The sequence below is a fragment of the Gymnogyps californianus genome, chromosome 3 (assembly GCF_018139145.2).
Source record: "Gymnogyps californianus isolate 813 chromosome 3, ASM1813914v2, whole genome shotgun sequence".
NCBI classification, from domain to species: domain Eukaryota; kingdom Metazoa; phylum Chordata; class Aves; order Accipitriformes; family Cathartidae; genus Gymnogyps; species Gymnogyps californianus.
The window spans coordinates 12,837,354-12,864,754 of NC_059473.1; the positions used below are offsets into that span (position 1 = coordinate 12,837,354).

The 27,401-nt window shown below is 48.0% G+C and overlaps 3 protein-coding genes across 9 annotated transcripts; 1 reads left to right on the top strand and 2 right to left on the bottom strand.

Moving 5' to 3' along the window:
• Positions 1 to 858: 858 nt before the first annotated feature.
• Positions 859 to 7,375, bottom strand: GEMIN6 (gem nuclear organelle associated protein 6). Of its 4 annotated transcripts, XM_050893013.1 has the most exons (4): positions 5,261 to 5,341; positions 4,416 to 4,561; positions 1,922 to 2,154; positions 859 to 1,339 (listed from the first exon to the last, which is right to left on the bottom strand). In XM_050893013.1, the coding sequence occupies exons 2-4, from the start codon at positions 4,541 to 4,543 to the stop codon at positions 1,326 to 1,328; spliced, it is 375 nt and encodes a 124-aa protein (XP_050748970.1). In that variant the 5' UTR covers positions 4,544 to 4,561; positions 5,261 to 5,341; the 3' UTR covers positions 859 to 1,325. The 4 variants fall into 4 exon arrangements, with proteins under 4 accessions (XP_050748970.1, XP_050748968.1, XP_050748969.1 ...); XM_050893011.1 differs by lacking the exons at positions 859 to 1,339; positions 5,261 to 5,341 and adding an exon at positions 7,336 to 7,375 and having other exon boundaries at positions 1,399 to 2,154; XM_050893012.1 differs by lacking the exons at positions 859 to 1,339; positions 5,261 to 5,341 and adding an exon at positions 6,572 to 6,746 and having other exon boundaries at positions 1,399 to 2,154.
• Positions 7,202 to 14,027, top strand: SRSF7 (serine and arginine rich splicing factor 7). Of its 4 annotated transcripts, XM_050893006.1 has the most exons (9): positions 7,202 to 7,256; positions 7,586 to 7,766; positions 7,915 to 8,091; positions 8,975 to 9,049; positions 9,138 to 9,239; positions 9,613 to 9,666; positions 11,855 to 11,899; positions 12,496 to 12,531; positions 13,714 to 14,027. In XM_050893006.1, the coding sequence occupies exons 1-9, from the start codon at positions 7,229 to 7,231 to the stop codon at positions 13,766 to 13,768; spliced, it is 753 nt and encodes a 250-aa protein (XP_050748963.1). In that variant the 5' UTR covers positions 7,202 to 7,228; the 3' UTR covers positions 13,769 to 14,027. The 4 variants fall into 4 exon arrangements, with proteins under 4 accessions (XP_050748963.1, XP_050748965.1, XP_050748964.1 ...); XM_050893008.1 differs by lacking the exon at positions 11,855 to 11,899 and having other exon boundaries at positions 9,138 to 9,240; positions 9,605 to 9,666; XM_050893007.1 differs by lacking the exon at positions 11,855 to 11,899.
• GALM (galactose mutarotase) lies at positions 13,260 to 27,401 on the bottom strand. The gene is made up of 8 exons (XM_050893005.1): positions 27,150 to 27,401; positions 26,516 to 26,670; positions 23,369 to 23,575; positions 21,851 to 21,932; positions 18,346 to 18,487; positions 18,077 to 18,251; positions 17,475 to 17,586; positions 13,260 to 13,751 (listed from the first exon to the last, which is right to left on the bottom strand). The coding sequence occupies exons 1-7, from the start codon at positions 27,343 to 27,345 to the stop codon at positions 17,509 to 17,511; spliced, it is 1,035 nt and encodes a 344-aa protein (XP_050748962.1). The 5' UTR covers positions 27,346 to 27,401; the 3' UTR covers positions 13,260 to 13,751; positions 17,475 to 17,508.

Below are 27,401 nucleotides of genomic sequence, written 5' to 3' on the forward strand. Positions count from 1 at the left end.
GCGCGCCGCGCCCCGACAGCCGCACGGGGGCGGGGTTCTGGTCGCTTGGCAACGCGGGGCGGGGCGGGGCGCGACGCGACAATCCCGCTCCTCGGACGCGGGCAGGTCTCGCGAGAACGGCGGCGGGCGGATGCGCCTGCGCATTGCGGCGCGGGGCCGAGTTAAGCGTCCGGGTTGGAGGAGCCTCGGGCGCGTGGTTAGCGGCTCCCATCATGGATGCTCCTTTCCCGGGTGGTTTCCACCAGGAAAGCTGGTCGTGCCTGCTGTGCAGGCCCGACGTCCATTGTGGCCATAGCCACATGCCTCCCCTGGGGCTCATGTTGTCAGTGAGGCTCCTCATGGGCACAGACAACAGCCACTTACCCCCAGCCCCACGCAAGAGCTCCCACCCATAGCGCACCTGGCTGCAAGGAAGGCACGGTGGTGCAAAGAGGGAGCAGAGGAAACAGGAACCACTTGTTCCAGTCATCACCCCTCATGTGAGACCAGTAACTCAGCTTCTGGCCCTGCTGAGACTGGAGGTGAAGGAGCCTACCAGGCTCCTTAATTCCCTGGGGAGGAAGTAGGCAGCATTACTTTCCTTGTAACAAGGCATTCTCAAGCTATTCTTAAATCTCGAGCAGAGTTTCACCTGACGCTAGCTCTCACACCAAATACATCCCAACTAGTCTTGGGTGCCCTGGAGTTCAGGCACTGGTTGTTCCTCTCATTGAGACAGGCAGCTGAAGCATTTGTGCATTGGCATCTACTAACCTTTTCAGGGAGATACACATAGAGGCATACGTGTGGTAGACAATTTTTAAGAAAAATCAGCACGAACCTGACTGAGCCGAAGTAATTTTAAATAAATGACAGCAGGAATAAGGACGGCCTTTTTATTAATAAGGGTTAGACAGACTTTTCAAATGCATTTGAGCACACTAATGTGTTTTGGTGCTATCTCATAATAAGACAGAACAAATCAATACACTAAGAGATAAATGAGGGCTCTAAAGGCTCCTGACTGGATTAATACTCTCAGGAATAATCACATAATGATTCTTGCATGGTGTGTTGCCATAAGCTAGAAACAAAGCATTAAGAAACACAAACTTACTGAATTGTAAGAAGTTCTAAGGAACAAAGGTCTTACTGCTGCTCTAAAATAACAAATATAGATAGGAAATGTTTTTAAAGTCTGCTCTTTGCCTGCTAACTTTCCCTAATAATTTTACAAACTTGGACCTACATTATGATTCATGCTCTAAAACAGGAGAACAGTTGTGGGAAAAAAACAAAAAAAGCTTTCTGAACAATTTTTTCATCTGGTTTGGGAAGTCCAAGTGTCACAATTCTCTTTCTGAAAAAAAAAAAAAAAAAAAAAGAATTCTGGTAAGCAGTTCAAACAAACATGCTTACACCACTAGATAATTAAATGAATTTTAAAAAGGCAGAGGAAAACACAGTTTAAATTTATCATATATCATCTTTCATAATACTGTTACAAAAAATACTTATTAAACTGATATATCAGCTTACTACTGATATAGTGAACTGATGTATCAGTTTAATACATCATAATTATCCAATGGCTTGCTTTTAATAGAAAATAGTGCATGGAAAATGCTTCGTGCTTTTAGTTTATACTGCTTGTTTTATCCCTTTCTTAACATACAAAAATCAGACAAAAGGACCTAAACACAGCATTTTTGCAAATAGTGAATATTGATACCCAGAAAGGTTCCTAAAATAGGATGGGTAGACCCATTCCTAAAGACAACTGCTTTAAACAGCAGACATCATTGTTGTTTCTCAAGATAGCCCTGTATCAAGCCTTGAACCCGAGACAGAATAATCTCGTTGGAGCTGCTGCACTCTTCTGGGCCGTATGGTGGGTCAATAGTTAATACCCCCGCCACGCATAGCGTTCTTCCCAATTCACCTTGCTCTGTTACAGGGATGTGGTTTGTTTCTAGCCAAGTCTTCAAGTTGTTCTTCCTCTTTTCAAGTTCCTCTGGGCTGTAGGCTTTGCTTTCTTCAGGTGCAAATATGCAAGAAAGCCGTTGCTTCATTTCATCGTCCCCTTCTTTCAGTATTTCGACCTCCTGGACAGCATGGCCCAAGACAACTGATATGGACACTTTTCCATTCTCCAGGAATGTTGCAAGGACAACACTGCCAAGGAAAGAAGGATGTATGAGTCACTGTACTTAACTGAAGACTGAGAAACACAGGCCAAGATTCTTGGAGATGAGTACTCATTAGCATCAGTGTAACCCAGGTATTTAGGCAGTATCGAGTACCCAGCATTTTTCTTGAAAAGCATGCTGCTATACCCTTAAAATACTGAAAACGTGGGGCTTTGTGGGTAACTTCTGGCCTTGAATTTGAAAATACTCTAGATACTATCAAGCAGAACGTTACTTTAAAAAAGCAAAGTGTACATTAAAATCAGGGCTGGGAATCTAAATATTTTTGTGCAGCATTCCCAATCTTGCTGAAGAACCTTAAGTTTTCCAACATTCAAAAACAATGATACCTTCATACATTCAGCACTTTGAATGCTGAAGGCAGTGGTGGCAGCTAACAACATCAGAACCTTTTAATGACAAATTATTAATATTCAATTATTTGTCATTACTAAAAGAATAATTTTTTTTTTTTTAATGAGTGTTGCTAGTTTCTTAACAGAAAACTATAGCTTGATGTGCTGGTTTTGGCTGGGATGGAGTTAATTTTCTTCATAGTAGCTAGTATGGGGCTATGTTTTGGATTTGTGCTGAAAACAGTGTTGATAATACAGGGATGTGCCAGTTATTGCTGAGCAGTGCTTGCACAGAGTCGAGGCCTTTTCTGCTTCTCACGCCACCCCACCAGCGAGTAGGCTGGGGGTGCACAAGAAGTTGGGAGGAGACACAGCTGGGACAGCTGACCCCAACTGACCGAAGGGATATTCCATACCATATGACATCACGCTCAGCATATAATGCTGGGGGAAGAAGAAGGAAGGGGGGGGACATTTGGAGTGATGGCATTTGTCTTCCCAAGTAACCATCACACTGATGGACCTTTCCTGGAGATGGCTGAACACCTGCCTGCCAATGGGAAGTGGTGAATGAATTCCCTGGTTTGCTTTGCTTGCACGCGCAGCTTTTCCTTTACCTATTAAACTGTCTTTATCTCAACCCATGAGTTTTCTCACTTTTACTCTTCCGGTTCTCTTCCCCATCCCGCTGGGGGGGAGCGAGCGAGCGGCTGTGTGGTGCTTAGTTGCCAGCTGGGGTTAAACCACGACACTTGAGTATTACAACGGGAACACACCACAGCAGATTCAGGCTCATGTTGTAGCAGCCTGGTCTTTTCCCAAGGACATTTACATCCCAGAAGTCCTAAAATACAGGTAGGAAGGCAGGCTGTTATATTTCTAGGATCCCTTCCCCATGTATCAACGAAGAGGATCAGAAACTATTTTCTTCCTCTTGTGGGATGAAAACCTCCAGAATTTGATGCCAGCACTTTGCTAAGCTACTGTTGCCACCATTAGTGGAAGTAATGACTTTTTGGGAAGTGTGCAATGAAATATGCCTTGAGGCATATTTGTTAGCCTGGGCCATCCCCAGAATCACTCAGAGCTGCACGCACCTTTCCTACCAAAATGATAAGCAACTCCAAGAGAAGATTAGAGTATCGGAGCTACTCCAGAGTTGAAGCAACCACCAGTTCTTCTGAAACACATCAGAAGCTGGATATTTCAGTTTCTAACCTCCATCTTGTGCTCATGTAGGACAAGCTCACAACCAAAAAGGTATGAAAAAGCTCTGGCAGCAAGGAGCCAAATTTCTGCCTATTCCCTGGTGCATTCTGCCTTTCAAACCCTGTTTTCAATTTACTCACTTGAGATACTAGGGACCTGTGGTACCACTTTCTGTCCAATGCCCTTGCTAATTTTCCCTGCTTCCTCTCCAAAGCAGCCACTACACCTTCATGGGTGTCCAGCTGGAGGGGAAAGCAGGGCATCGATGCAAGAACTCTGGACAAAGGATAAGGATTTCAACACCTAAAGCATTAAAAGCATCCCTGTATCCCTGCTCTCTTTGTGAAGCAGGGCTTGGTATATTATTAAGAGTAGTCCTAAACACGTGGATATCATTTAAAGTACTAACCTCAGGACCACAATAAAGTCAGCATGAATCCAGATACTATCCATTCCCCAAACTCATCAGTCCTTTGAATGAGATTAAAGGCGATTTAGGTGAACTGGCATCATCAACTACAATATTGCTTTCTTTTAGGCCTTGCCAATTAAAAAACCAGGACTCACAGCCCCAACGTGCAGTTTTCACTCCAAATAAGTTTGCTTCAGTCTTGGGATCTTTTCTCTTCCTGAAAAACTTGTTTTCTCTCAGCTTTACAGAAACAAAAGCTTTGGTACTCACCTGGCAGAAACTGGATCAACTGTTAAGACCCAGCCTTCATATTCATGTTTCTCAATTGCAGCAACTTTCACCATTTTGTTCACATACGTCTCCCAGTCTAGAGGGCTTTTCCTCTGCCAGTCATTCATATTTCCTACATCCAGAACCTAGAAAATAGCCAGAGCAATTAGCAGAAGCAATGCATCCTTTTGCTTTGCCCTTTGCATCAGAACTGAGTTTGCCTCCAGGTAAAGATCTTCCATTTGTCTTAAGCACAATTTGCTTTTTTTAAAAGCAAACATTCACACAAGTGGTTTGCATATTGCTGCAGTTCTGTAATTTCTCACCCAGTTCACTTGTTTTTAAAGGCACACAGCAAAGCCTCAAAAATCACTGTTCTACTAACTTAACACTTCCCCGTTGCATTAAACATTCCATTTATTTCTCTGCCCTCTTACAAAACCTTCGGGATCCCTGTCCCTTGAGAGCAGAGGTTTACCGCCTTTGCTCTGTGTACTGGCACATCCCTTGTCTCAGGCTAGGGCCACGCAAGTGTTTGTCTCCATCCCACTATCCCTCCGCGAAAGGGGCTGGAGAGAGATGGGGGCAGCGCAGTGCAGAGAAGACAAAGGGCTGGAGGAAGCTCCCTGCTTTGTTCCCTCCAGGCTCCCTAGCACTGCCATCCCCCTCAATGCCTGCCTGCTCCCAGCTGAAGCAGCACGCGGCGGGACGGGCAGCGCAGGCAGCGAGCTGGACCCGGCAGGGAGAGCCGCCCGGCTCCCCGCGCTGCAGCAGCCAGGCTCCATGGGGGCAGGAGAGGGGAGCACCCCGGTCCCCCCTGGCCCTGCACCCGCACCCCCGCTCACCGACTCGGTGGCCGCCGGTCGCTCGATTCCCGGCCGTTCCGTTCCCGACCCTGCCGAGGGTGCCTGAGAGGTAGAGCTGGCCCCGGCCTGGCCTGGCCCGGCCTGGCCCGGCCCCCTGTGCTCCCTGGCGGAACCGCCGCTTCCTGCTGCCACTGATCACCCTCCCCCGCGACAGTTTAGGGGGTTTTTAAGGACGAAATTTGAGGCTTCTGAGGCAGGGAAATGCTCAGATCTGGAGTGTTTTATACATATGGGTGTGCATATAAATTATATATAGGTTTATATATATGAGGCCAGATTGCAAAAGAAGGAGGCGGGGCGTGTAGCACTTAAATCCGCCTGGTGTTGTGCCTCACTTAATTGGGTTTGCCGGTGTTGCTGCTAGTGGTGTGAGATTGCTAACTTGAGTACACAGAATCGTGGCTCAAGCCTCTTCAAGCAATCTGTGTGCATAAATAGGTATAGATGCATGCTGTGTATGTATCTGCTCCATAAAAATAAGATATTTTTGCTCCCTGGTTTTGTCTTTACAAGCTTTCCTGTGCAGCTGTGAAGGTGAGAAACTTGATTCCCCCCACCCCCCAAAGTTGCTCTATTTTAACACTACTAATGAAAAGCTTCCAATGAATGAAACAAACAAGCTGCCATCATTTCAGTAATTTAAGTGAAAGCAAGCATGCGATGATTTGTGAGTGTAACAGAAAAAATATCAAGGGTATAAAATGAGATAGTCTTATTTTGCAGGCTTAAGGAGGTAATTTCCTTTTTTTTTTTTTGAAGTTTCAATTCAACTTTCACAGTGCTATGGGGATTATTTATGAATGGCTTATGCCACTGTATGCAGCTACTGTTTTCTTTCAGAGTTATAGTTTATTAGAAAGCAGGGATTAGCAAATCTAATTGTTTTCACTATAAGAGCAAGCAACACAATGGGAAATCTTAGCTTCTGTTTGAAAGAAAAGTGGTGGAAAGAAGGAATGTGGTTTGTTTTTATATATTTATATGCGTAACATTTTAGTTGTTTACAGTCTAAATAGCTTCCTAACTGGTCCCCTTCTGGATCACAGACTGGAGGGCGGTTTGTTCAAAGTCCCTTTTGAGCAAAATACTCCAAACATTTTCAGTTTTACTTCTTGCTAGTCTCAGTCCCTACTGATTTTTTTTTTTCTCCATTGTTGCCAGTGTAGCTATTTAATTGTTCTGAACCATGAAGCCCTGAAGTATTTTTTAATCCTGTCATCTAAGCCATATCTTATAGATACAGGTCACTATTGTGGGCAGTTACTGCGGCTCTCCCACCGTAAATTTAACCTTAATCGCGGTCACAAAGAGGTGCAACTCTCCCAACTCAAGTAACTGTACTAGTGGAAGCTCCTGGCGCAGATCCAGTGGTAAATACGCAATTCGGGAGACAAAAGCCGCTTTTCTGGTGAGAACAGCTCTGCTGGTATTGCTGCACTGCTTTCCCAAGCCTACAGTGCCCTTTCGGGAGGATCGGCACAAGCCTGAAGCGCTTCCCTCCGCGCCGGCGGCGGCGGCAGGCCCGGGGGACCGGTGCTTCTCACGCGCTGCTGGCCTCCGCTCCAGAGGCGGCTTCCCGCCGCGGTCCCGTTCGTTCACCATGGGGCCCCGCCGCTGCCGGAAGCTCCCCCCGGTAGCACAGCGGTTACCGGGCGACCCCTGAGGCCGCGACGGGCGCAGGAGCCCACCCAACGCCGCCTCCCGCGCCGGCCCTAGCGCTGCCCCCCTCCGTCCCCTTCAGGCGCCATCGGCCGCACCCCGCCGTCGCCGTGGCAACCGGCGCCCCCCGGCCCGCCCTGCCCCCTGGCGCGCGCCACCGCCCCGTGCGCATGCGCAACGCCTCACGCCGCAACCCCGAGCCGCCTGGGGGAGGTGGGAGAGGAGGGCAGGGGGCAGGCGCGGGCGCCGGCGCGTGCGCGGGGAGAGGCGGTTGGCGGAGCCGTTAGGATGTCGCGTTACGGCCGCTATGGAGGCGGTGAGTTCCCGGGGCGTCGCGAGTGGCGGGCGGCTGCGCGGAGGGGAGGGTGAGGGAGGTTTGCGGAAGGGGTCATTACCGTGGGGAGCGGAGCGGCCGGCGAGGGGGAAGGAAGGTGAGGCGGCCGTTGCTGCCGTCGCCGCCGCCGCCATTTTGCGTCAGTGGCCGTGGGGGAGGGGGTGCGCCCGCGCGTGCCGCTGCTCGTGGTGAAGGCGGGAGCGGGCCGCGCAAACAAGATGGCGGCGCCCGAGGAGGGTGGGGGCGCCGCTTCCGCGCGCCGCGTGAGCCCGCTCTTGCTCCGGCGCTGACACCGGCTTCGCTCCCGGCAGAGACCAAGGTGTACGTGGGGAACCTGGGCACGGGCGCGGGCAAAGGCGAGCTGGAGAGAGCCTTCAGCTACTACGGGCCCCTGAGAACCGTGTGGATCGCGAGGAACCCGCCAGGGTTTGCCTTCGTGGAGTTTGAAGACCCGAGGGATGCTGAAGATGCTGTCCGTGGACTTGATGGGAAGTACGTGTGCATTTCAGATGTTTGCAGGAGCTACAGCCGGTTTTAAGACTAGAGAGAGAATCGGAGTTTTCTCTCTGATTCTTCTCCTGTTTGTAGTTCTGCCATAAACAGTAACGATTAACTTAGAGCCATCATGGACTTGTTGCAGGGTGATATGTGGCTCCAGGGTTAGAGTGGAAGTGTCAACAGGGATGCCTCGTCGCTCCCGTTACGACAGGCCTCCTGCACGGCGCCCCTTTGATCCTAATGACAGATGCTATGAGTGTGGTGAGAAAGGCCACTATGCTTACGATTGTCACCGCTATAGTCGCCGAAGGAGGAGCAGGTATGTGTGGGGCCAGAGTGGCTGGGTTGCTTCGCCAGTTCACTTTTGTGTAGCTCTTGTTAGCAAAGAACAGAATGTTACGCCAGTTTTCTTTAAACTTTAACGCTAGAATAAATGTATAGGTGTATATTACAATTTGTTGCTATTTCTATCAAATGTTAATATCTTAATAATCAACCTGGTCAAAACCTTTCAGGTTTCTTCGTTTGAGTCAGTCGCCTTGATTCAGAATGTCACGAGCCTTAAGATTTCATGCTGAGGCGCCTTGCAAATCCGACACTTAAGATCCTCCTAGACCTTGAGGTGATCAGCATAAGAGGCCAGATCCCCTCGAGCCATCTACACGTAGCTTCACCTTATTCTTTAAGGGCAGAAAATTTGAGACGGTGATCGCCGTAACAGTAAATTTGGCTTTCAATTGGGGCCCCCCTCCGGTTTAGAAAGAGGAACACCAGATTGACCACATTCCCACCTAGAAAAATCTTCTTGCGTCAATCAAGCCTCACCCTGGCTCATTGGGCTGTCAGTTTGATCGTCGTTAGATTGAAGAGAACACCTAGATGCAGCGATCGGCTATAGATACTTCTAGATCGTCTAGATCTGCTAGACCTTGGGCCAAAGAGGGTCGACCTGCAAACTTGCAAGGTTTATTTTAAATACGCATTACAGTGTTTTCTATTCTAATGTAATTCTGCAATGTAATTCAGCTTTTAACATTTTTCTAGGTAGTAAAATGCTCAAGACAAGTAGGCCCAGAGATTTTTCCAACTGACAGATGCTAGTTCTTTAGTTGTCTGAAATCAGTTTTGACTTCAGCAGGGCCTCACATGCACTGATTGCTGCAGCTGTTTTCTGATACCTGTTTTCTCTAACCTAAAACCAGGTCCCGGTCTAGATCCCGTTCGAGGTCCCGAGGAAGAAGGTATTCTCGGTCACGCAGTCGGAGTCGTGGTAGGAGGTGTGCTTAAGTTTTTCTTTATTCCTCTTTGCTTCTTTTGCTTAGAAAAAGCTACACTTGTACAACTCTCTAATTGACTTCTTTGCAGGTCCAGGTCAGCTTCCTATCGTAGGTCCCGGTCTGTTTCTCCTCGTAGGTCTAGGTCTGTGTCTCCCCGCCGGTCCCGATCGGGTTCCTTGAAGAGATCAAGGTAATTAGTAGTAATTTTTAATAGGTTGTGTGCTTTGTTTTTGTTGTTGTTTTTCCTTGTAGTTAAGGGATTCAAAAAGGTATTGGATAACAGACTTCAAAAGTTGTTGACCTCTAGAAAGCAGACTTTAGCATGCTTTAAAAAGTTTCTGATAATCCTAGTTGAATTTACAGGCATGGTAATACGATTAGTTTTGAGACCTTACACAGCTGCATATCCCATGATGAATTTTGATGTTTAAAATATCTAATGAGCATGTAGGTTTTAAGTTCAACATGTGGACATTTATCTAAATAGTGCTGCAATTGTCATCACTTCTGGTTGAGTTGACTTCTTTGATTTTGTTTTAATTTGTCTTAATTTTTTATTTCAGGTCTAGATCAAGATCCAGATCTAGATCCAGATCTGTTACATGGCCCCGAAGCAGGTAAGATCTCTCCGTGACTGCAGATTCTTAGTAAAAGTTGCTTAAAAGTCTGTTTAGGCTTTCTAACAGCTGTTAACATTTTCAGAAAAAGCTGTTTTTTCTCTCCACTAACTTAGGGGTCTGTAGTTTTAAAAAGCAGTGCAGAAGATTGTTCTTTCTCTTTTTATTGTTTTACGTATCACTGTTATCCAGGTCCCGATAGTCATCACAAATACTGTTTTGGTCAGGTTGTATTAACAGCTAACATAGCAAATAAATCTGGAATTAATCTGAAAAGTTTTTTTCTTTTTCGTTGTGTAGCACACACGAGATTGTGGATTCTTCCCGTTATTTGTCAGAGAAATCAGGATACCTTTCCGGTAGTGTGTTAAAGCATTAATGCATATAGCCAGGCAAGTCGTGAAGGGCTTGCTGGTGCCGTGAGTGTTACAGCTGTTTCCAGCTCTGTTGAATAACAAAGTGTCAGTCTGCAGGAGCTGAATTAAATTTGAGATAAACACTTGTCAGAATTATTTTGTACCAACAAATGTGCAATAAGAGTCACGGTCAAATTTTAAAGGAACACAGAATGTCATTCGTTCTCTTAAGTTGTAGTTTAATCCTTCCATAGTAAGCGAATGCAGCTTGTGCTTTGTGCAGCCTTGTCCAGGCAGCATGGCTGACATAGGTTGACCTGATGTCCTCGGCGAGCTGTCATAGGAGAACAAGAGTAAATTGAAGTTCTGCTCTGAAGGAGATGGTACTGCTGTTGCCCCAGCCCATTCCCAGGCCTACTGTTCTGGTTTGATGGCCGCTCTTTGAAATAAATAACATAATAGTCAACCATGAAGAAACACAAAAAAATAAAGGGAAGCTTTAGGTGAAGGGAGTAAGTGGAAAAGCCTACAGCTGAAGATGGGAGATTCAGTGCTGAAAGGTGGTGGTGGTGGCATTTTCTGAGGGTGGAACAGCAAGCAGTGACAGGAGTTTTTAGGGAATGAAGAGGTGAAGATCAGAAGATGGCTTAGTTAAGAGCAGAAATTCGCACAAACAGTCCAGAAGCTAGTAAAAAGAGAAGGGAAATTCCCTGAGGCAGTAGAGCAATGCCTTTCACTGGTCAGGTACACTTTCTCTACCTGTTGCTAAAATATGTTGATCTTAATACCAGTTGTTCCAACGTTACTTAATCATGGCTCATCACTGTTCACTGTCAGTGATGAGCAGAAAACAGCTACAGTCAACACGCTCTCAAAGAGAAAAATATCTTGATTTTACCACCATTGTTTTCTTTTTTTAGTACCAGGATGGTTTTCTGCAGTGTAAAGGATGCTTTATGTTAAATTTCTAGACTCTGTTGTGTGACACCTTTCATTGTAAGTAGAGATTAAGTGACTGAGGCAGAGGAAGTTGCAGATGTACAAGTACAGACAAGTGGCGAAATATTGGTGCTTAACTCTAATGAAGTCACTGTTAAACTTCCACATGAGGCAATTGAAAGATGGTTTCTTTACAGAAGAATCAAAGGAATGCATAGCACCCAGAGACAGGCTCTTGATTCATAAGGAAGACAGACTGAATAAGTATTACATGATGTTGGTGGTTTGACAGCATCAAAGCATACATCTGGAAGTTGTGGAAAGTAGAACACTTCCTTTGGGAACCTAAAAATTTCAGTTATTGTTTTAGGCAGTATTAGTGTTCTTATGGTGCAGCAGTCTTATCTCAAAGACTGACATTTTTGACAGTCTTTTCACAAGGGTTAAGTTCAGACAGATTTAAAAAAATAATTTGGGCAAGTGCATATATTAAGGTGAAGTGCACTGAGGAGAAGGTATTTGTAGGAGCATGCTGCCTGCAGCCAGTTTCAACTGTAGTGGTAGATGTCACTCAAGCCTAATAAAACTTGCAAGTTTAGAGCATGGCTTTTTATTAGCTTTGTGAAAATACTGGTCAGGATTTGGGTTGTTCATGTATTCCTGCCACCTGCATCAGCAAACACCAGTCATCAGCCAGGGACCGAAGTACAGAGCAACATGTGCAGCATCCATTTAGAAAGCTTTCTTCTGAAACTTAGCAGGAAAAGCCCTGGAAACTTGCAGGATTCTGTCTGTTCAACATGACAGTTGCTACACATTTAGTGTGAATCAAATGTGGGAACATGCATGCTACCAGCTTCCCTGCTGAGCTGTGTTTTTTCTTCTTGTTGTAGGTCTAGGTCTCATGGCAGATCAAAATCTGGCTCGCCGGCTAAGAGGTAAGCATACAGAGATAAAGCCTGCAGTAGTATCTAGAATTCAGTATTAGGTTTGCATGATTAACAGAGCCTGGTGCTTTAGAAAAAAATCCCCCAAACATGGGTGCCCAGCTAATCTGTTTGCGATATGACTGAGATTATAAAATTTCCTGTGCAGCTATTTGGAATATGTTCCTTACCCATCTCTTTGTTTTCATTAACTCTTTGTAGTTTTCAACATAGTACTGATTTTTTTCTGTCTTTGTGCTCAGTTCTGTTAAATTTTTCTATCCATCAGATAAAGGGCTTCAGCTTTATTACTGCTGTTGATACAACAGCAGGAATCTGTGATGATGTTTCTTTTCTCAAAGCCTCACCTCAGTACTATTCCTTGTTTTCCTGTTTTGCCTACTGAAGACAGTTGCTTAAAATTAATCCATGCTAAATGAATTGAGAATCCCTGTCAGAGTAAAAGTTGATTTGAAAACTTTGCTGTTTTAAAGAGCTTCTGGCTAGATGCCCATAATAATTCCATTGCTGTCTAAGATGCTTATTTTTTTGAATATAAAAGTTCCATTTGACCTTTAAGCTGCATTGATGATATTCTGTTTTGACAGTCGGTCAAAGTCCCGATCACCATCTCCAAAGAGAAGGTATGTTGATCTCCCTACTAATAACGTAGACTCCATAGAGCTGGCATTTTAGTATCTGCAGTGATCTCTGCTGAGGAGTTTGACTGCTGCTTGTAGGAAAATACTGGAAAGGTATTTTGCTGAGATCTCTTTGACAGAAATAATGTTGTGATTGTGGTTTTATGGTCATATATATGTGGTAATAATTCCTCAGGATACTGGTTACGTAGCAGTGTTACATCTTGCCTTTGTCTGCTCCTCTGTTCATTTCAGTTCACTAACAGTTTTATTGCACAGAGACTTTCTACTGGTGAGCTTAAAGCACATAATAAATGTGGGAATCGGCTTTGAGTCTCGTTAAAAGCTACAGTGACATTGGGGAGCATAGAGTGAAGTAACCTGGCATAGCAGTCAGGAATGGAAGATCGAGCTTGTTATTTTTACTGCTGTTACTCAGATTTTTTTTTTTTCCCCCCAATAAGTTGGTAAATCATTATCTGTGTGTGTGTGTATGCATATATGTGTAGTGACAGAATCAGCAGCATTTTTTGCCATGGTTTGAATTCTTTAATAGTTCATTTTTACAACTTCAGCGTTTGGGATTTGTGGGGAGGGGATATATCCTAGTAAGAATAGCTGTAGACCTGCCACAATGTGTCCCTTGCCTTGGTGATCTTTCTGCCCTGCAAGTTGGTTGTTTTTTTGTTTGGGTTTTGGTTTGGTTTTTTTTTTTTAACATACTTACAGAACTTCTACACTTAGGTTTGCTTCATTTAAAAACGTGGCTGTATGTAGTCTAACCTCACAAACAATCACAAGGGACTTGAATAAATGCTCATAAATGCTGAGTGATCACCATAATAGGTTTTGACAAGCTGCTGTATCAGAACAGTGAAGAAGTATCCTGCCTCCATGAAGGTCACTATTAGTAGTACCCTTTAGATGATTTTACAATGATCACATTTACATTGTATTATAAAAGTAACAGTAGAGAAATGCAAAAATGTGAAAGTAAAAAAAAGGTATTATCTCTAACATTAAATCATCAACACATTAACTTTGTCAATAGTGATTGGTTATTTTATTAAAAAACAGTGCTTAAAGGGTGCCGGAGTAGTCTAGGTATCCTCCTGTTGCTTTTTCCTGTATTTGCGAATCCCAAATGACTACTGAAATGTTAACTGTGGATTCTTTTCCTTTCAGTCGTTCACCATCAGGAAGCCCTCAAAGAAGTGCAAGTCCTGAAAGGATGGATTAAAGTTATGAAGTTAATCTTTTAGGAAGAAAGTTATTTTGCTTACATTATTATAAGGGATTTTGTGGTGTCTTTGTAAATGTAAGAATGTAGATAGAAAAGTATATCAACTAAAATTTGGCATGATCTGGGTCTTCTGAGTTAGTCGCACCAATAGACTAGCACAGATCTCTTTTTATTGTATGAATTAACTTCCTGTGATACAAAAATGTGGGACTTTTTTATTGGCACATTGAAATAAAATGTGTATTTTTAACTAAAACTTCTCTGTAGTAACCCTGCTGCTTCTGTTAACATTTGGGTAATTTTAGCTGTGTGCCATGTAATGTGGATGAAAAATGTCTAAAATGGGAATGACTAATATCGGTGCCCTCTCAAACTAGTCACTTTTCACATTTATTGTTGAATGGTGTTTGGTGAAAGGATCAGTTTCTGCTTTCTTTGAAATGGAATTTAAAATCCATCTCTGTCTGCAGATGGCTAAAAATTTGCATATGCCCTTTTTATTTCTTTATGATACTTCGTGGGCATTCATTTTTCTCCCTGATCTAATTATTCTGCAAAGTTTACTCTCTAGTGCTTGACTAGTTGTGATACCAGATGCCCAAAAATTTAAGGATGAGATTTTATTCAAAACACATCTTCTAAACGAGTAACATCTGCAGAAGCCTCTAAATGTAATAGAAATCATTAATAACTTGACGATTGCTACTTTCGCTTGTTGCATTTTTTAGTTCTTCAGACTATTCACATAAAGAAAACTTCTTAAAATGTCTCAAGGCATGTTTTCCTTTTTTGAGGGAAGACATAAGGTCTTCTGACCTACTTTCTGAAGGACCTTAGGAAAATGTGTTTGAGAGGCAAAAAGAAAGCTGTTATTAGTCTTTCTGCAGCTCGCTCAAACTTTCCTCCTTAAAGTGAAAGATTCTCACAGCTGACCTCAGGAATTCTAATGTGCTTCACAGAAATTGGTATGGTTTTAAAACAGCCCAGATCCTGGAGATGATTTTGTTGGATTAAGATAATTTCTTACAGCACATACACACCTTCCAGATTAATTATTTGTGCATAGGTATGTCAAACTGTGTTTGTCCTCATTCTGTAGTCAAGAATTGCATGATAAGGCACTTTGTTGACACAGATCACAGCAAAAGACTGGAAGCAATGTTAGATTATGAACAAACAGACTGGTAGGCGAAGGGGAAAAAAGCAAACATTTTTTTACTGCGATGGGATATCTAGCAGAAATAAAGGCCAGTTTCGGCAGTAAACAAGCACTGAAATGGAAAGTGAGGCCTATTTGGGCTTCTTATGAAATCTATCATGGCAGTTTGCTTCCAATGTGTAAACCACAGCAGAGCGTCTTAAATGAAAAAAATTATGAGATTAATTTTGGTCACACCTTGGGTAACCCATGATTTTCAAAAAACAGGTTTCCTGTTAACAATGACTATGGAGCTTTTTCAGTGTGTAAGTAAATAGTCCAGATTCTGAACATACTGTCATGCTGCAGCATTGTCTGGCCTTTATGCCTAGTCCTTGCTGTTGTGGTGCTTGGTGTCTGCCTGGACACTCCTGTGGTGCTCAGCAATGGGGATTAGTGTTTGATCTGCCGGGTGCAATGATCAATATTCTGGCAATATCCATTAAATTCCACTGTCGCCACAATGGGAGAGCGGGGGTGACACAGATGTTGCCCTGCAGTGATTTAGCAGAAATACCCAAAGCCTGTGACTTGTGTTTGGAACATTTATTGGTTGTGCGTTGCCCACTCGGTTCATAGTGTATGTGGTGAGAGGCACTTTTTTCTCTTCTGTACTCTTAAGGGAAGCCTACTCCACAATAAACCTGCAGACTAACACGGCAGCTGTACTGGTACCTGTTTTTCAGTACCCAGAGACACTGTGGAAGACAGAGCAGAGGAGCCTGGGGTTTCTGTAGGGGATGGGGATTCCCCTAAACTCAGGCCTAGCAGTGAGAACCTGAGCAAGGAGGCGGGGCTGTGCCGGTGGGGGCAGCCCTGCCTGCAGCTGTGGCAACTACAAAGGACAGCCAGCACTTCTGAGGTGCAGAGAGGGAGCAATGGCAAATCTGGTATCTGTGCAGCTGTGGTGACCAAAACTGAGGGTGGCTGTGGTTCTTCCCTCAGCTCCAGTTGTCATCCTTGGAGCAGGCAGCGCAGCTCCAGCTTTCACCTGAGTTTGATAGGATTTCACCAAAAATTCCATACAGAGTTTGCGAGCTCTTGGAAAAGATGCCCGGACAGGGGTGTGTTTGTGTGACTGCTGCTGCTGCTGTGACCCTGGACCCTGCACCTCTGGGCGGCGTGTGTGCACCCTGCGCAGCCTGGCTGGGGGTGGGGGGCAAGGGGATGTGTACCTGAGGTCTCTAGTGCGGTGGGCAAACCCCACTCTCATAGGGGTGATGGTGCTTCCGCCCCTGGCTTGCAACCTAGCATTTCCCGAGCTTGGATCAGCTGGGCTTTATTCTCCAAATGATACCAGCCCTTACACAGTATGAACTGCAGCCACATAACGTGTGACCACTGTGCATGTCCGTGCGCTCGGGGCATTGCAGGAGAGTAGCGGGGTGCTCATTTTGGGGGTCATGGTGGCAGAACTGACTGTGACAGGTGTGCATGTTTGCGAGCCCGATGGCCAGGCACTTCCACTGGGGGCAAGATCATTCCTGCAGCTCTGCAGCCAAGGAAGCATGCTGGCGTGCTGCGGGCCCTGGGCACAGTCTGCCAGTGGGAGCTGGGGCTTGTACGGCCCCTTCAGCAGCAGCATGGCAGGAGAAGGTGGGAGTCAGGCTGCAGTGCCTCGCACTGGGTTCCGTCCCCCTGGCTTGTGCCAATTTTTTATGAAACCTCAGAAACGTGGAGGTTTTCATTAGACAGGCCCCTGTTACAGGGTTTTGGGGATGATACATATTTCACAGGGAAACACAACGTCAAGATGATGGTTTTCCTCCTGCAGTTGTATATTCAGGACTGTAGATGGATGCACCTGCTTCACTTCAGCAGCCAAGGCGTAGCATGGAAGATGCTCTTGTGCAGCTATCACTGCTGGCTTCGAAATAGGAGTTAAGCCAGAGGAGCCAGGGCAGCCAGCTAGGATAATCCCAGCACACCATCCTCCGCAAAGCTATTCAGCGTGACCACTGTGTACCCGTGCCATCGCAATGCTGCTGTCAGACCTGGCAGCTCTGGCTGTGAGGGCTGCCCTGTTGCCCGGCATGGGAAGGACAGGGCACCCTTTGATGAGCTGACACCGAGCTGTGGGGCAGGTCAGTGGCGGGGAGAGAGCAGCAGCCAGCGCAGCTCAGAGCACTTTGCTGGGAATAGCTGATGTTGTAATGAACAACCATAACTTTATCAGCCTTCCCACATGCTCCACATGAATATTACCAGATATTCCCCTGCTGCAGTTTGAGCTGCAACATGCCATGTCCCTAAACAAGGTGTTTTCAGTGCATTTTTACTGCAAAACAAAACCTAATGCCCAGTGTGAGGCTGGACAGAGGGTGAGAGGTTTGCACAGACCAGACAGCAGCAGAGGTGGTGACAGGAGTTAAAGCCGGCAGAAACCACGGGTGAAAACCACAGAGGAGGAAAAAAGTTCCCAGATGGGATGCATCACCCAGGGTAGTTTGAAAGCACCATTCAGCACCTGGCAGGATTTCTGGCTAACCTGCTAGAGGCACTTACCCCTCTCTGTGGTAGGAGTCAGCATCCCCTCTCCTTAAGCGGTGTTGAACACGAGCCACGTGGTGTGGTTGTATTCCTCGCCCGGCCGGAGTAGGGCGTTGGGGAAGTGGGGCTGGGGAAAGACAGCAGCATGTCAGTGATTGTGAGCGCACACCGCGGGACCAGAAAGGGTCATGAGGGCACTGCCGCGTCCCCTTGGCCTTCCTGGCGCTGCATCCCATGGCTCCCCCTGGGCATTTCCAGCGGCAGTGTTTAACCGCCCGTTACTTGCCAGCTGGCTGAGTGGGCAAGTCCTCCCCCTCGTTGAATTCAGGCCCCGTGGAGAGGACGTGGCAAGGCCCCAGTGGGGTCTTCTGCTCTAGACCCTGCGCCCTTGGGAAGCTGGACTGCATGGGACTGGTCCCCACTGCACTGGCCGACTCCTGCCTAACGCCGCAGGATGCTGTGACCTGTGCCTGCCCCAGTTCTGGTGTCTACAAAGCATCCCCTCACCAAATGGACTCCATTCACATATTTAATGCCCCAGAGACATCGGTGATGGTGGTGGTATGGTCCCCTGCCGCAGGACTTGAGCAGCTCCCAGGGGTGGGGGGATGGTTCACCTTGTTGACGGCGTCAGGCCAGTTCTGGGTTTCCAGGCAGAAAGCCGAGTGCTTGGGGTACGCGATGGCTCCTTTGCCCTTCAAGGAGCCGTCCAGGTCGTTCCCAGTGTAAAACTGGATGCCAGGCTGGGTGGTGTGAACCTCCATGGCCCTGCCAGTGGGCAGGTGGCAAGCCCTGGGGAGATGCCAGTGGAGGATGCCAAGGGGCTGGCCAAACGGGTGCCCCGCGGCTCCAGGGGTGGGGGACCCCTGCCAGCATCCCAGCCTACCTGGCCACGAGGCGTCGAGCCTGCGCCTGCTGCAGGCAGAAGTTGTGGTCAAAGCCATCCAGGCAAAACTTCTGCAAGTGCTTCCCCAGCTCCACAGGCTGCCGGAGATCGAAACTGGTGCCCTGCACAGCGGCCACCTCCCCTGGGCAAGGAGAACAGCAGTGTCAGCCGCTCACCCACACACCAGCAAACATCCATGGCACTGGCCCCTGTGCAGGGTTGAGATCCCTCGCTTTGGTGAGCTGAGCGTTTTAAGCCATTTGTGATCCTTGTCTTGTTGCGGTGCCCTGCTTCAAGCAATCTTGTCTTGTGGCCACTGTGACTTGGGCTGGGACATCACCACCTCGTCCCCCAGCAGAGCTGGCAGCCCATGGGAACACTACTGTGCTTAGCTGGAACAAAGCAAAGCCAAGGAGCCAGAAAACAAGAGGGGGGGCTTGTATATGTAACTATACAGCTAATTAATATAAACCCAAAACTTATTAGCTGTTAATATTTGTATATGCATAAGATTTATATACATATACTATCTCTCTCTAAATAAATAAATTAATCCTCCCAGATCTCTGAACAAACATCCATGAGATGACCACAAAGGTGGCCCACCTGCTGGGATGGTGAATATGGGCTGTATACTGGGACCAGTCCCCTCCTGCTTCAGGGCATTGTTTCAGGAAAAAAAGGTTTAAGACCATAAAACCAGCATCTTCTCTCAAGTCCTTTTTTAAGGTCTGATGTGGGGACGCAGCATCCTGTGACAAAGCTCTTGCAGTGAGAACAACCCTAAGACATACTAAACACAGTGCAAAACACAGCCATCCCAACCCAAAGGCAAGGGGTTTTGCATGGGGGAGGTGAGAGAGGAAGGGCAAGGGAGGGGATTTTTCGCTAAAGTCACACTTTTCTACCCCTCTCTGAAGGGAGAGGTTTCCAAGGGTCATCAGGCAGCTGCCAGTGTTGGGGATGGTGGTGCGCAGGCATCCCGGCCCCGCTGCCAGCCCCGTGCGCTGTGCTCTGCTCGCTGCAGTCACACACCCAGCTCGGCTGCGGCTCTGCACCGGTTCTGCTCTGCAAACCTTGAGAAACATCAGTCTCCACCTGAAAAACAGCACACTTCTGTGGCTTCTGATCCTATCTAAAAGGAGTGTATTTACTGACTTCAGCAGTGGGGTGCAAAAACACCTTGAAAAAAATAAACCATTTTGATTTAGGCACTTAAATAAAATACAGCAGCCATTGCATGCAAGGGCTCTGTCTTTAATAGTTGCACAATCTTGTCTTCACCCCAGGGCTAAGACTATACAGTTTTATCAGCTTCAAAGGCTACATTTACCCAAAACACCTAGAGGGAACTGCAAAAAGCAGGGGCAGCAAGCTGGCCGCGTGAAAGCAGTGAGGAGAAGCAGGGCAGCGGGTTTGGTACAGTCTTAAGCTCTTCTCCAGCTTGAACCCAGGCATGACACACTAAGCTGAGCAAAAGCTGCCTGCACTGGGACACCCACTCCTCCAGATGCAAGCCAATGCATGCACACACAGCGGTTTTGGTTCCTGAACACAGATGTAACTCTGGTTTTAGCAGGCGCCTGAGCCAGAAAGCTTTCTTGCTTTCTTTTTTTTGCTTTTTAAAGCTTCTCTTCCTCTCCCTCCTGAAGTCAGAAGGTGCACTCAGCAAAGCAGCCCTGCAAGAGCATCAGGGAAACAAGCCCTGCCATTTCCAGCAGAGCCTACACTTACCAGAAACCACCTCACGGGCTCATGCAGCCCTCGGGCACACATCCCGCCCCACACCCAATTTCTCTTCCGTTGATGCTACCTGCACTTAGGAGCACAGGCTTCCTGGCATTTATGCCCCAGACTGGCTGCTTGGTGCTCCCATCACTACTCTGTCCTCCAGAGACCTCCAGCACAGCACTGCACCCTCACCTGCCATGGCTCAGCATCTGCACTCTGATGGCCTCCATTTCTCTAAGCCAGTCGGGCTGGATGAAAAGCCATCACTTAGGAGCAAATCTAGAAATCCACTTTTTTGATTATTTTAATCTATTATACATTTTTCAAAAATTAAGCCAAATGCAGCTTTTTTTTTTTTAAATAATGCTTTTCACTCTTAAAAACAATAAAACTTGGTATCAGATTCATTTTGCAATTAGATCAACTCTTACTGCAACTCAGCACAGTCACACTAAATGCAAAGTGAGTGTTGGAGCGGCACAACAGGAGGGTTGGAGTCAAGCTACCCAAAGCAAGGTGCCCCCTTGTTAGCAGTGGGACCATTGCCGAGTGCATGTGTTTGCTGCTGGCTCTCCTGCGGGTACGGGGAACGTGATCCCTGTCCCAGCTTGTTCAGATTATTTAACTTAGCGGCTCAATCGTTTATGGGCAGGAACAGAGTGGAAGTGGTGGGGGGAAAAAAAAAAGAAAACTAGAAAGCCCTGTTTTCTCCTTTTTACCCCCTGAATCAAGACTGGGTGCAAGAGGCTGCCAGCTTGCTTCTCCGCGCTGAGGCTGGAGACAGCAGCAATACCACCTTTGTTTAAATAACCTGCTTAGCATGCAAAACATGCTGTTCTCCTTAACTTGCTTTCCTCTTTTAGCCATGCAGGACATTAAAGACAGGAAAGAAAAGTGTTGGTTTTGTGTCTTCAGCCTCCTGGCCCAGTAGCGCCAGCTCTCCTGTCCTGATGAGGGGACTGATGGCTCAGCTCTTGCAGGGAAGGACGATGCTGGGCTCCCGAGCACCAGAGATCCCAGCAGCTCTAGAGCTCAGTGCTGGGCCTGGGACCTGCCCTCCAGATCAGGGAGTCTAACCATGTCCTGGTGTGCCATCGCACTTATCGACAGTAACCCTGTGCCTGGAGCATGCTGCTTACATCTCCCACATTTTACTGAGGCTTAAGAAATTAATTCTCCTGCTTTCTGTGGATTTTGAGCATGGGCTGATCTTATGGAAATACTTACTTGTGGAAGTAAGACCTTGACATCACGTGGAAAATCCTGGTAGAGAAGTATGATAAAGCTGAACAATGCTGGAGAAAGCAAAGCAGGTAAACCCCAGGCCAATCCCAGCTCTCAAAGTGCTGAGTGACCCTCTCTGGTGGCCCCACTGGCCCTGGGAACAATGGATTGGCCTGCAGGGAAATGCTGGCCAAACAGGTCTGGAGGGACATGCTTTGGTCCGGTGTCATAGGTAGCTTGTCTCGTGGATGGGCTCCTTGGACCCACATAGCAGCCTTGCATTCCACTTGCCTCTGGCCCCATTTCCTGCTGTTCCTGCCTGCACCCCCTGGACAGACCCTGGTCTGCCCCCTCTCCAGGTCTGGGGCTGGCGATGGACCCTGTTACCAGCACCTGGCTCTGCCCACTCTGCTCAGGTGCTGTGGGACTGTGCCCATGGATGAGGGTCCTGCTGTGTCCCCCCTTGCCGGGCAGGGCTGTTCCCCGATACCCACAAACACTCATCTGCAAAACCGTCTCCGCCATGTGCCACAGGTGTTGCACCACCCACCAGTAGGGATCTTGGTGTCGTCCACAGGCAGGTAGGAATCTGCTTCAATAGAAATCTCATGGTCGTAGATATCCCGTGAGCCCTGCAGGAAGATGGGAAATACTGGGATTCCTGCTGCAGCCCTTCCACCATTTGAGCAGCCCTAAGCACACCCGGGAAGCGACTGCCCACGGTGGTGCTACAGCTGATCTGGTAGTGCCTGGGGGACCTCCTGGCTGTCATCCCACCTTGATCCTGGGCACAGGACAAAGGTATCAGCACAGGCAAAAACCTGCATGGGACCTAGGAACTGTAAATCCTGGAGGGCTGAGACTATCAGTCTGAACTTGCACCTCACCAAGCACCACCACCCTGCAGATCGACTAGCCAAAACGTGCTGGTTGCTGAGTACACAGCAGTGGGCAAAAGGGGAAGGAAGCAAGTGTGGGGAAGTGCAACCCATCCTCCTGGCTAATCTCCTGCAGCGTGGGGGGTTGCACTCCTCTTCCTGTCCCGCAGCCTTGGCGATGCTGGCAGGGAACCTGCTGGGCTGGAAGGGGAGCAGGGTTAAAGCTGAGCCTGCACGTCACTGTCTAATCTGAGCAGCAATTTCATGCCCAAAGGTCTGCTGTTCCTCTGGAAACATGCCTGAGTTGCATGCTGTAGGTGTTGATATTACTCTACCGCTGGGAGGACAAACGGAGGGTACACTAACAACTGCATAGCCATTATTAGGGCAGTAGCCTGAGCAGACCTCCTGCACAGAGGAGCTGGGATGTCTCTCGCTAGCACTTTTAAGGGTCTTTGTCTCACGTCCAAGTGTGACTGCACTGTCCCATCCTATTGCTCTGCCCAGCAACATTTTATTTCCCAGACCCTTTTCCTCCAAGCCCAGTTATAAACAGGGTGAAATTAAAATGCAGCTGCAATACAGTGCCGGTCTAGTCGGCAGAACCGTGGACTGGTGTGTGGGAGCCCTCTGCACCCTGCTACTGCCCTGCTCTGCAACCTTGGCTGCCTCACATCCCCTTTCCATGATGTTTCTCCTCCCCATTTTGACCTGGGTATTTTGGTGCTGCGCTGACTCTGGCTGGCACTACAGGCCCTGATCTCAGCTGCGCCTTCCACGCAAGGGTTCAGTACGTTGTCTCAGAAGCAGCAACAGAAGACAGCTAAGAAATGCCAGTCAATCACTAGGGCATGCCAGTTCTGCACCTTCTCTGTAATCTTCCTGAGGGACCAGAAGAGACTGAAACTCCCCAGTTACACACAAAAGGAGAGTTAATATTCATGGGATGTCTCTGTTCACGACGCACTGGGATAATGCATCCTCAGTTGAGGTCTTTGTGATTTAATCCTGTTCCAGCTCATAGGCTGCATGCAGCCCACAATGCATAGAGACAACCCCCATCACTGTGTCCCCAGACCAGCATGTTGGTCCCAATGATCCCATGGGAAGCCCATGGATCATCCCATGTGTCCCCAGGCTTTCTTCCCCTGCACAGTGTCCCTCCACGGGGTTCATCTCCCAATGCTTACCTGCCCTGCGAGGTTGAAGTATGCATGGTTTGTCAGGTTGATGGGTGTCGTCTTGCTGGTCTGCGCTTGATAGTTGATGGCCAGCTCCCCGCCACTGAGCGTGTAGGTCACCCAGACTTTCAGATCACCGGGGTAGCCTTCCTCACCATCAGGGCTGAGCCGGAAGAAGCAGACACCATTCGGGAGGACCTGGGGGCTCCAGAGAACCTGCAAGGAGCATGCCCGTTGGTGGGACAGTCATGGGAAACACGGTGCCCTTCTCTCCTGCCACAGGCTGGGCTGAACCCAGGGACAAAAGGTACTCAAGGAATGACGCACTGAAACAAAGGTTTTTTCAATCATCTTTCCTGCTCTTACTCCTATAAGACCAAAAAAAAAAAAAAAAAAAAGCCCAAACAATCTTATTCTCCCTATGAAGGACTAAAAAACAATATCCCCTTGCTGAAAAAGAGAAAGGGAAGTGGGAGAAAACACAAGCACCAACCTGCTCTTGGTCAGGCAGGGCCAGCAGCAGGGAACAAGTTTTCCAATGAACAGCCAAACAAACGAGGCAGTTTGCTCTGATGGGGGTCTGTCCCAGCCTGTGCTACTCCATGCCTAAGAGGGTCCATGAGTTTGTTTTTTTGCCCTGCAGCTGGACTGATTTCCCCCTCCCATGGATCTCCTGGTGTGCAACATCACCTCAACAAGCTGCTGCCCTTCCCTCAGCTAACTCAGGGCTGGCTTCTAGGACAATGTAAATACACACTGGGAGCTCCTGCTTAGGGCTTGGGGTTGGGTTAAATAATACCAGACGTATTGCCAGATACATCCACATGTCAGTGCTGATCCAGAGAACTGGGACCTCTCCTTTCTTGCCCCTGCCAGAGACCAGGGCTCTGCTTGGAGCTGAACCTGCTGGCAGGCGAAGCAAGCCAGCACACTGTAAATTTAGCTGGCCAGCCAGCCTGTTTGACCCTGGCCGTGGACCTGATGCTAAGCAGATGTCTCAGCCCCTTGCACAACAGATGTGTGACAAGAGGCGAGGTGCCTAGTCTCTGGAGCTTTGTGTCTACCTAAGGAATAGTTACTGTCTAATCGAAGAGGACAGATCTAGGGGCAGAGGCCAGATAACGCTTTTGAGATGATCCCTTTCATGTCCTATGCAGAGATCACAAACTCGGGGCACTTGCCAAAAGCCAACATTTTCACCAAACATGGGAACTGAGGGTGCCAAATGTGATAACCAGGCTGCAGAGTAGGTTCTCCTGCACCCAGTACAGTTTGACTGCAGCTCCCACTGCTGTGGAATGCTGTGGTTTTATATGTGAGTTTCTATTTAAGTTCTTTGAAGCAAAAGCTATTAAAGGCCAGTAAGCATACAGATATCACTATTTTTTAAAGCTAAGAGGGTTATTTTCTAAAGTCCCCCAGTCCCTCAGCAGTGTGGTCAGATATTGCTGCCACGTAAGTGTGGCTGCAAGCTTCCTTGTCATCAGACCACACACTGACCACAGCACCAAGGTCTGCAAGATCAGGAAAAACCGACAAGATGGCCAAGACAGTCACAGCCAAGAGCCAGCATGTCTTGTTTTTGTTAGGGCTGACCACAAGTCTCTGCACAGTGACTGTTACCTGGCTGGAGGGGTCTTGAGCAGGTGCCCGAGCGTGCCCCATGGGCCGGAGGACACAAAGCCCTGGCTGGGAGGTGTCTCTGCCTTGTCTCCACCAAGTTGGCATGCCTCCAGCAAGCAAGGGGAAGAGGCAGGAGAAGAGACTACATCCCCCGTCTTGCAGAAGACAGCCGGGAAGCCCCAAGTGCAAAGGAGTGCACATTTTCAGCTCCAGCTCACACGGGGTCAGGGCATATAAAGAAACTTTAAACCAAATTGTCCTCTTTGGGGGTACAACAGCCAAGTCACCCCAGTACTCCCCTTTTTCTAAGGCTGCTGAGGAGCGTTTGATCCCGATCTGATGCCAGTTCACACTGCGCTGCCCAGAAGTGAGCTTTTTTCCAGACACTCTGACTTTTGCCCCGTCAGCCTGGATGTCCTTTCACGAAACAAAACATTAACCCAGGAAAGCAGCTGCACCAGCACATTCACATGCGTTCCTCTGGGGAAATGGTGGATCAGCTACTTGCTGGTTACAAATACATTTGATCCGACAAAGCCCAAGACTTCAGGAAAGCAGAGACTTCTGAGCCTGCTACGCAATTAGCAGGGTTATCAGCAAGGCTTTCAAGAGAGGAAATGCTCCACTGCTCTTACCACTTGTAGTGCACGGATGGTTATCTGGGCTTCAGCAGCAGCTCTTGGGGAGAAAAGGCAAGTGTTGAGTGCCCTGGGGCCAGGGAAAGGTTATTTTATCTCAGGAGGTCACAGGGAAGGGCTGGGGAGGGGACAGAGTGATGCTGGGGCATTTTCCAGGCCTGATCTAGTCACCCGCTGCTGTGAGTCAGAACGAGAGCCTGGAGTATGCTGTCACTGGGATGAAGGCGGCACTGAAGGGGGTAATGCAATAACTGCACCGAACCTGCAGCACCACCCTGCTCTCCCCTTACTTGGGACTGCTGTCAAAAGCAAGCAGCAATGATACTCAGTTTCTGCAAACCCAGGACCTTCTTACTCCAGAAGGAGCTATGGGCAGGTAACAGCCATGAATCCGCAGGCACAAATGAGTCTGCATGAATCACTGTTCCTCAGGGAACTTTCTTCGGACACTGGGACAACTACAGCACCCACTCTGGGGCTGTGTGGCTGGTGCCTCAGGAGCCTCCATCATGCACGAGGCTGGGTTCTCACCGCCGTGTCCCAAGCCAGGCTCTGCGGGAGGAGCACCTCGCGCCAGGACAACCTCATCTGAACTGGGCTCACGAGGCATCAGGGCTGCAGTAATGCAGAGGAAGCACAGCAATCCTCTGCATGGCATCCAAGGATGACATAAGTTAGCACTGCTAAGCCACCTGGGCAAAGACAAGCCAACTCAGCAGCTCACAGGGTCTCACTTCCCCTCGCTCCTGCACTCACAGCACTTTCTGGGAGCTGATTCAACTCCATAACCACCAGAAAACCCTACAGGGTCAGGAGTGAAGACATCATATCCTCTTGTCACAAGCCCACAGGCTGTGTGCCAGAGGACACCAGGACCCGCCAGCCTGATTTTCACCTTGTCAAATCCCCTGGCTCCTCCGTGCAGGCTGTTGGGCCCATTGTTGAGGAACAGCTGATACTCCTTCCCATCGACAGTGAACCTCCCCTTCGCAATCCTGTTGGCAACACGCCCCACGACGGCACCGAAGAAGGGGTGCTTCCTTGTGTAACCTGGCTGGAAAACAGCATGCAGTTAAATGGAAGGATTGGGACAGGATGGGTGGTCTCCAGCTGTGCTTATGGACTCAGAGGTGTCTCTCTCTGCTTCCCCCCAGTATGAAATAGGTGACTGCAGTCCTGGTGTTTCACAGGACACAGCTCGCTAGTCATGCACATCTTTGATTAAAACAGCCTGATGGGATCTTGTGTTCTTTGCAGATTTGCAGAAAAGGCCTCTGTCACTGCCAGTCAAAGCGTGACGCAGAGCTGCCCCGTTAGAGGGGCACACTGCAACCTGGAGCCACCAGTGTCCCTGTTCCCTGTCCACCACTGAGCCCAGCACAGGCAGCAGGAGTTGTATTTATTCAGCCCATGATTTGGAGGGGACCCTTAGAAGCAGATCATGCAGTGTGGCAATAAACCAGAAAACGCTGGTTAAATTGCCTGATTGGTTTTTTTTTTTTTTTAAAAAGAAACAGATTTAGACCCACCTTCCAAAGTGTCAAAGCCTAGGACAACATCTGAAAACTTCCCATCCCTGCCTTTCGTCTCCAGAGCGGCGATTATGCACCCTAAGGACAGGATCTCCACTTTCACACTGTCCGACTTTAAGACGAACTTTTCCACCACTCCTCCTCCTTCCTCCCGGGGCATCTGCCCGAACACCTCTCTCTTCACTTCTGTCATTGCTGCCCAAAACCTGGTCCCCGGCACCGCTGGCAGGAGCTGTGGCCCTGCCAGGG

Coding starts and splice junctions, on each gene's coding strand:
- GEMIN6 (XM_050893011.1), bottom strand. CDS start 4,543: ATGAATGACTGGCAGAGGAAAAGCCCTCTAGACTGGGAGACGTATGTG. Junction 2,155..4,415: donor GTTGATCCAGTTTCTGCCAG/GTGAGTACCAAA, acceptor TTTCCTTGGCAG/TGTTGTCCTTGCAACATTCC.
- SRSF7 (XM_050893006.1), top strand. CDS start 7,229: ATGTCGCGTTACGGCCGCTATGGAGGCG. Junction 7,257..7,585: donor TTACGGCCGCTATGGAGGCG/GTGAGTTCCCGG, acceptor CGCTCCCGGCAG/AGACCAAGGTGTACGTGGGG. Junction 12,532..13,713: donor TCACCATCTCCAAAGAGAAG/GTATGTTGATCT, acceptor TTTTCCTTTCAG/TCGTTCACCATCAGGAAGCC.
- GALM (XM_050893005.1), bottom strand. CDS start 27,345: ATGACAGAAGTGAAGAGAGAGGTGTTCGGGCAGATGCCCCGGGAGGAA. Junction 26,671..27,149: donor AGGCTTTGACACTTTGGAAG/GTGGGTCTAAAT, acceptor TTTTCCAGCCAG/GTTACACAAGGAAGCACCCC. Junction 18,488..21,850: donor CGACACCAAGATCCCTACTG/GTGGGTGGTGCA, acceptor CTCCTTGCCCAG/GGGAGGTGGCCGCTGTGCAG.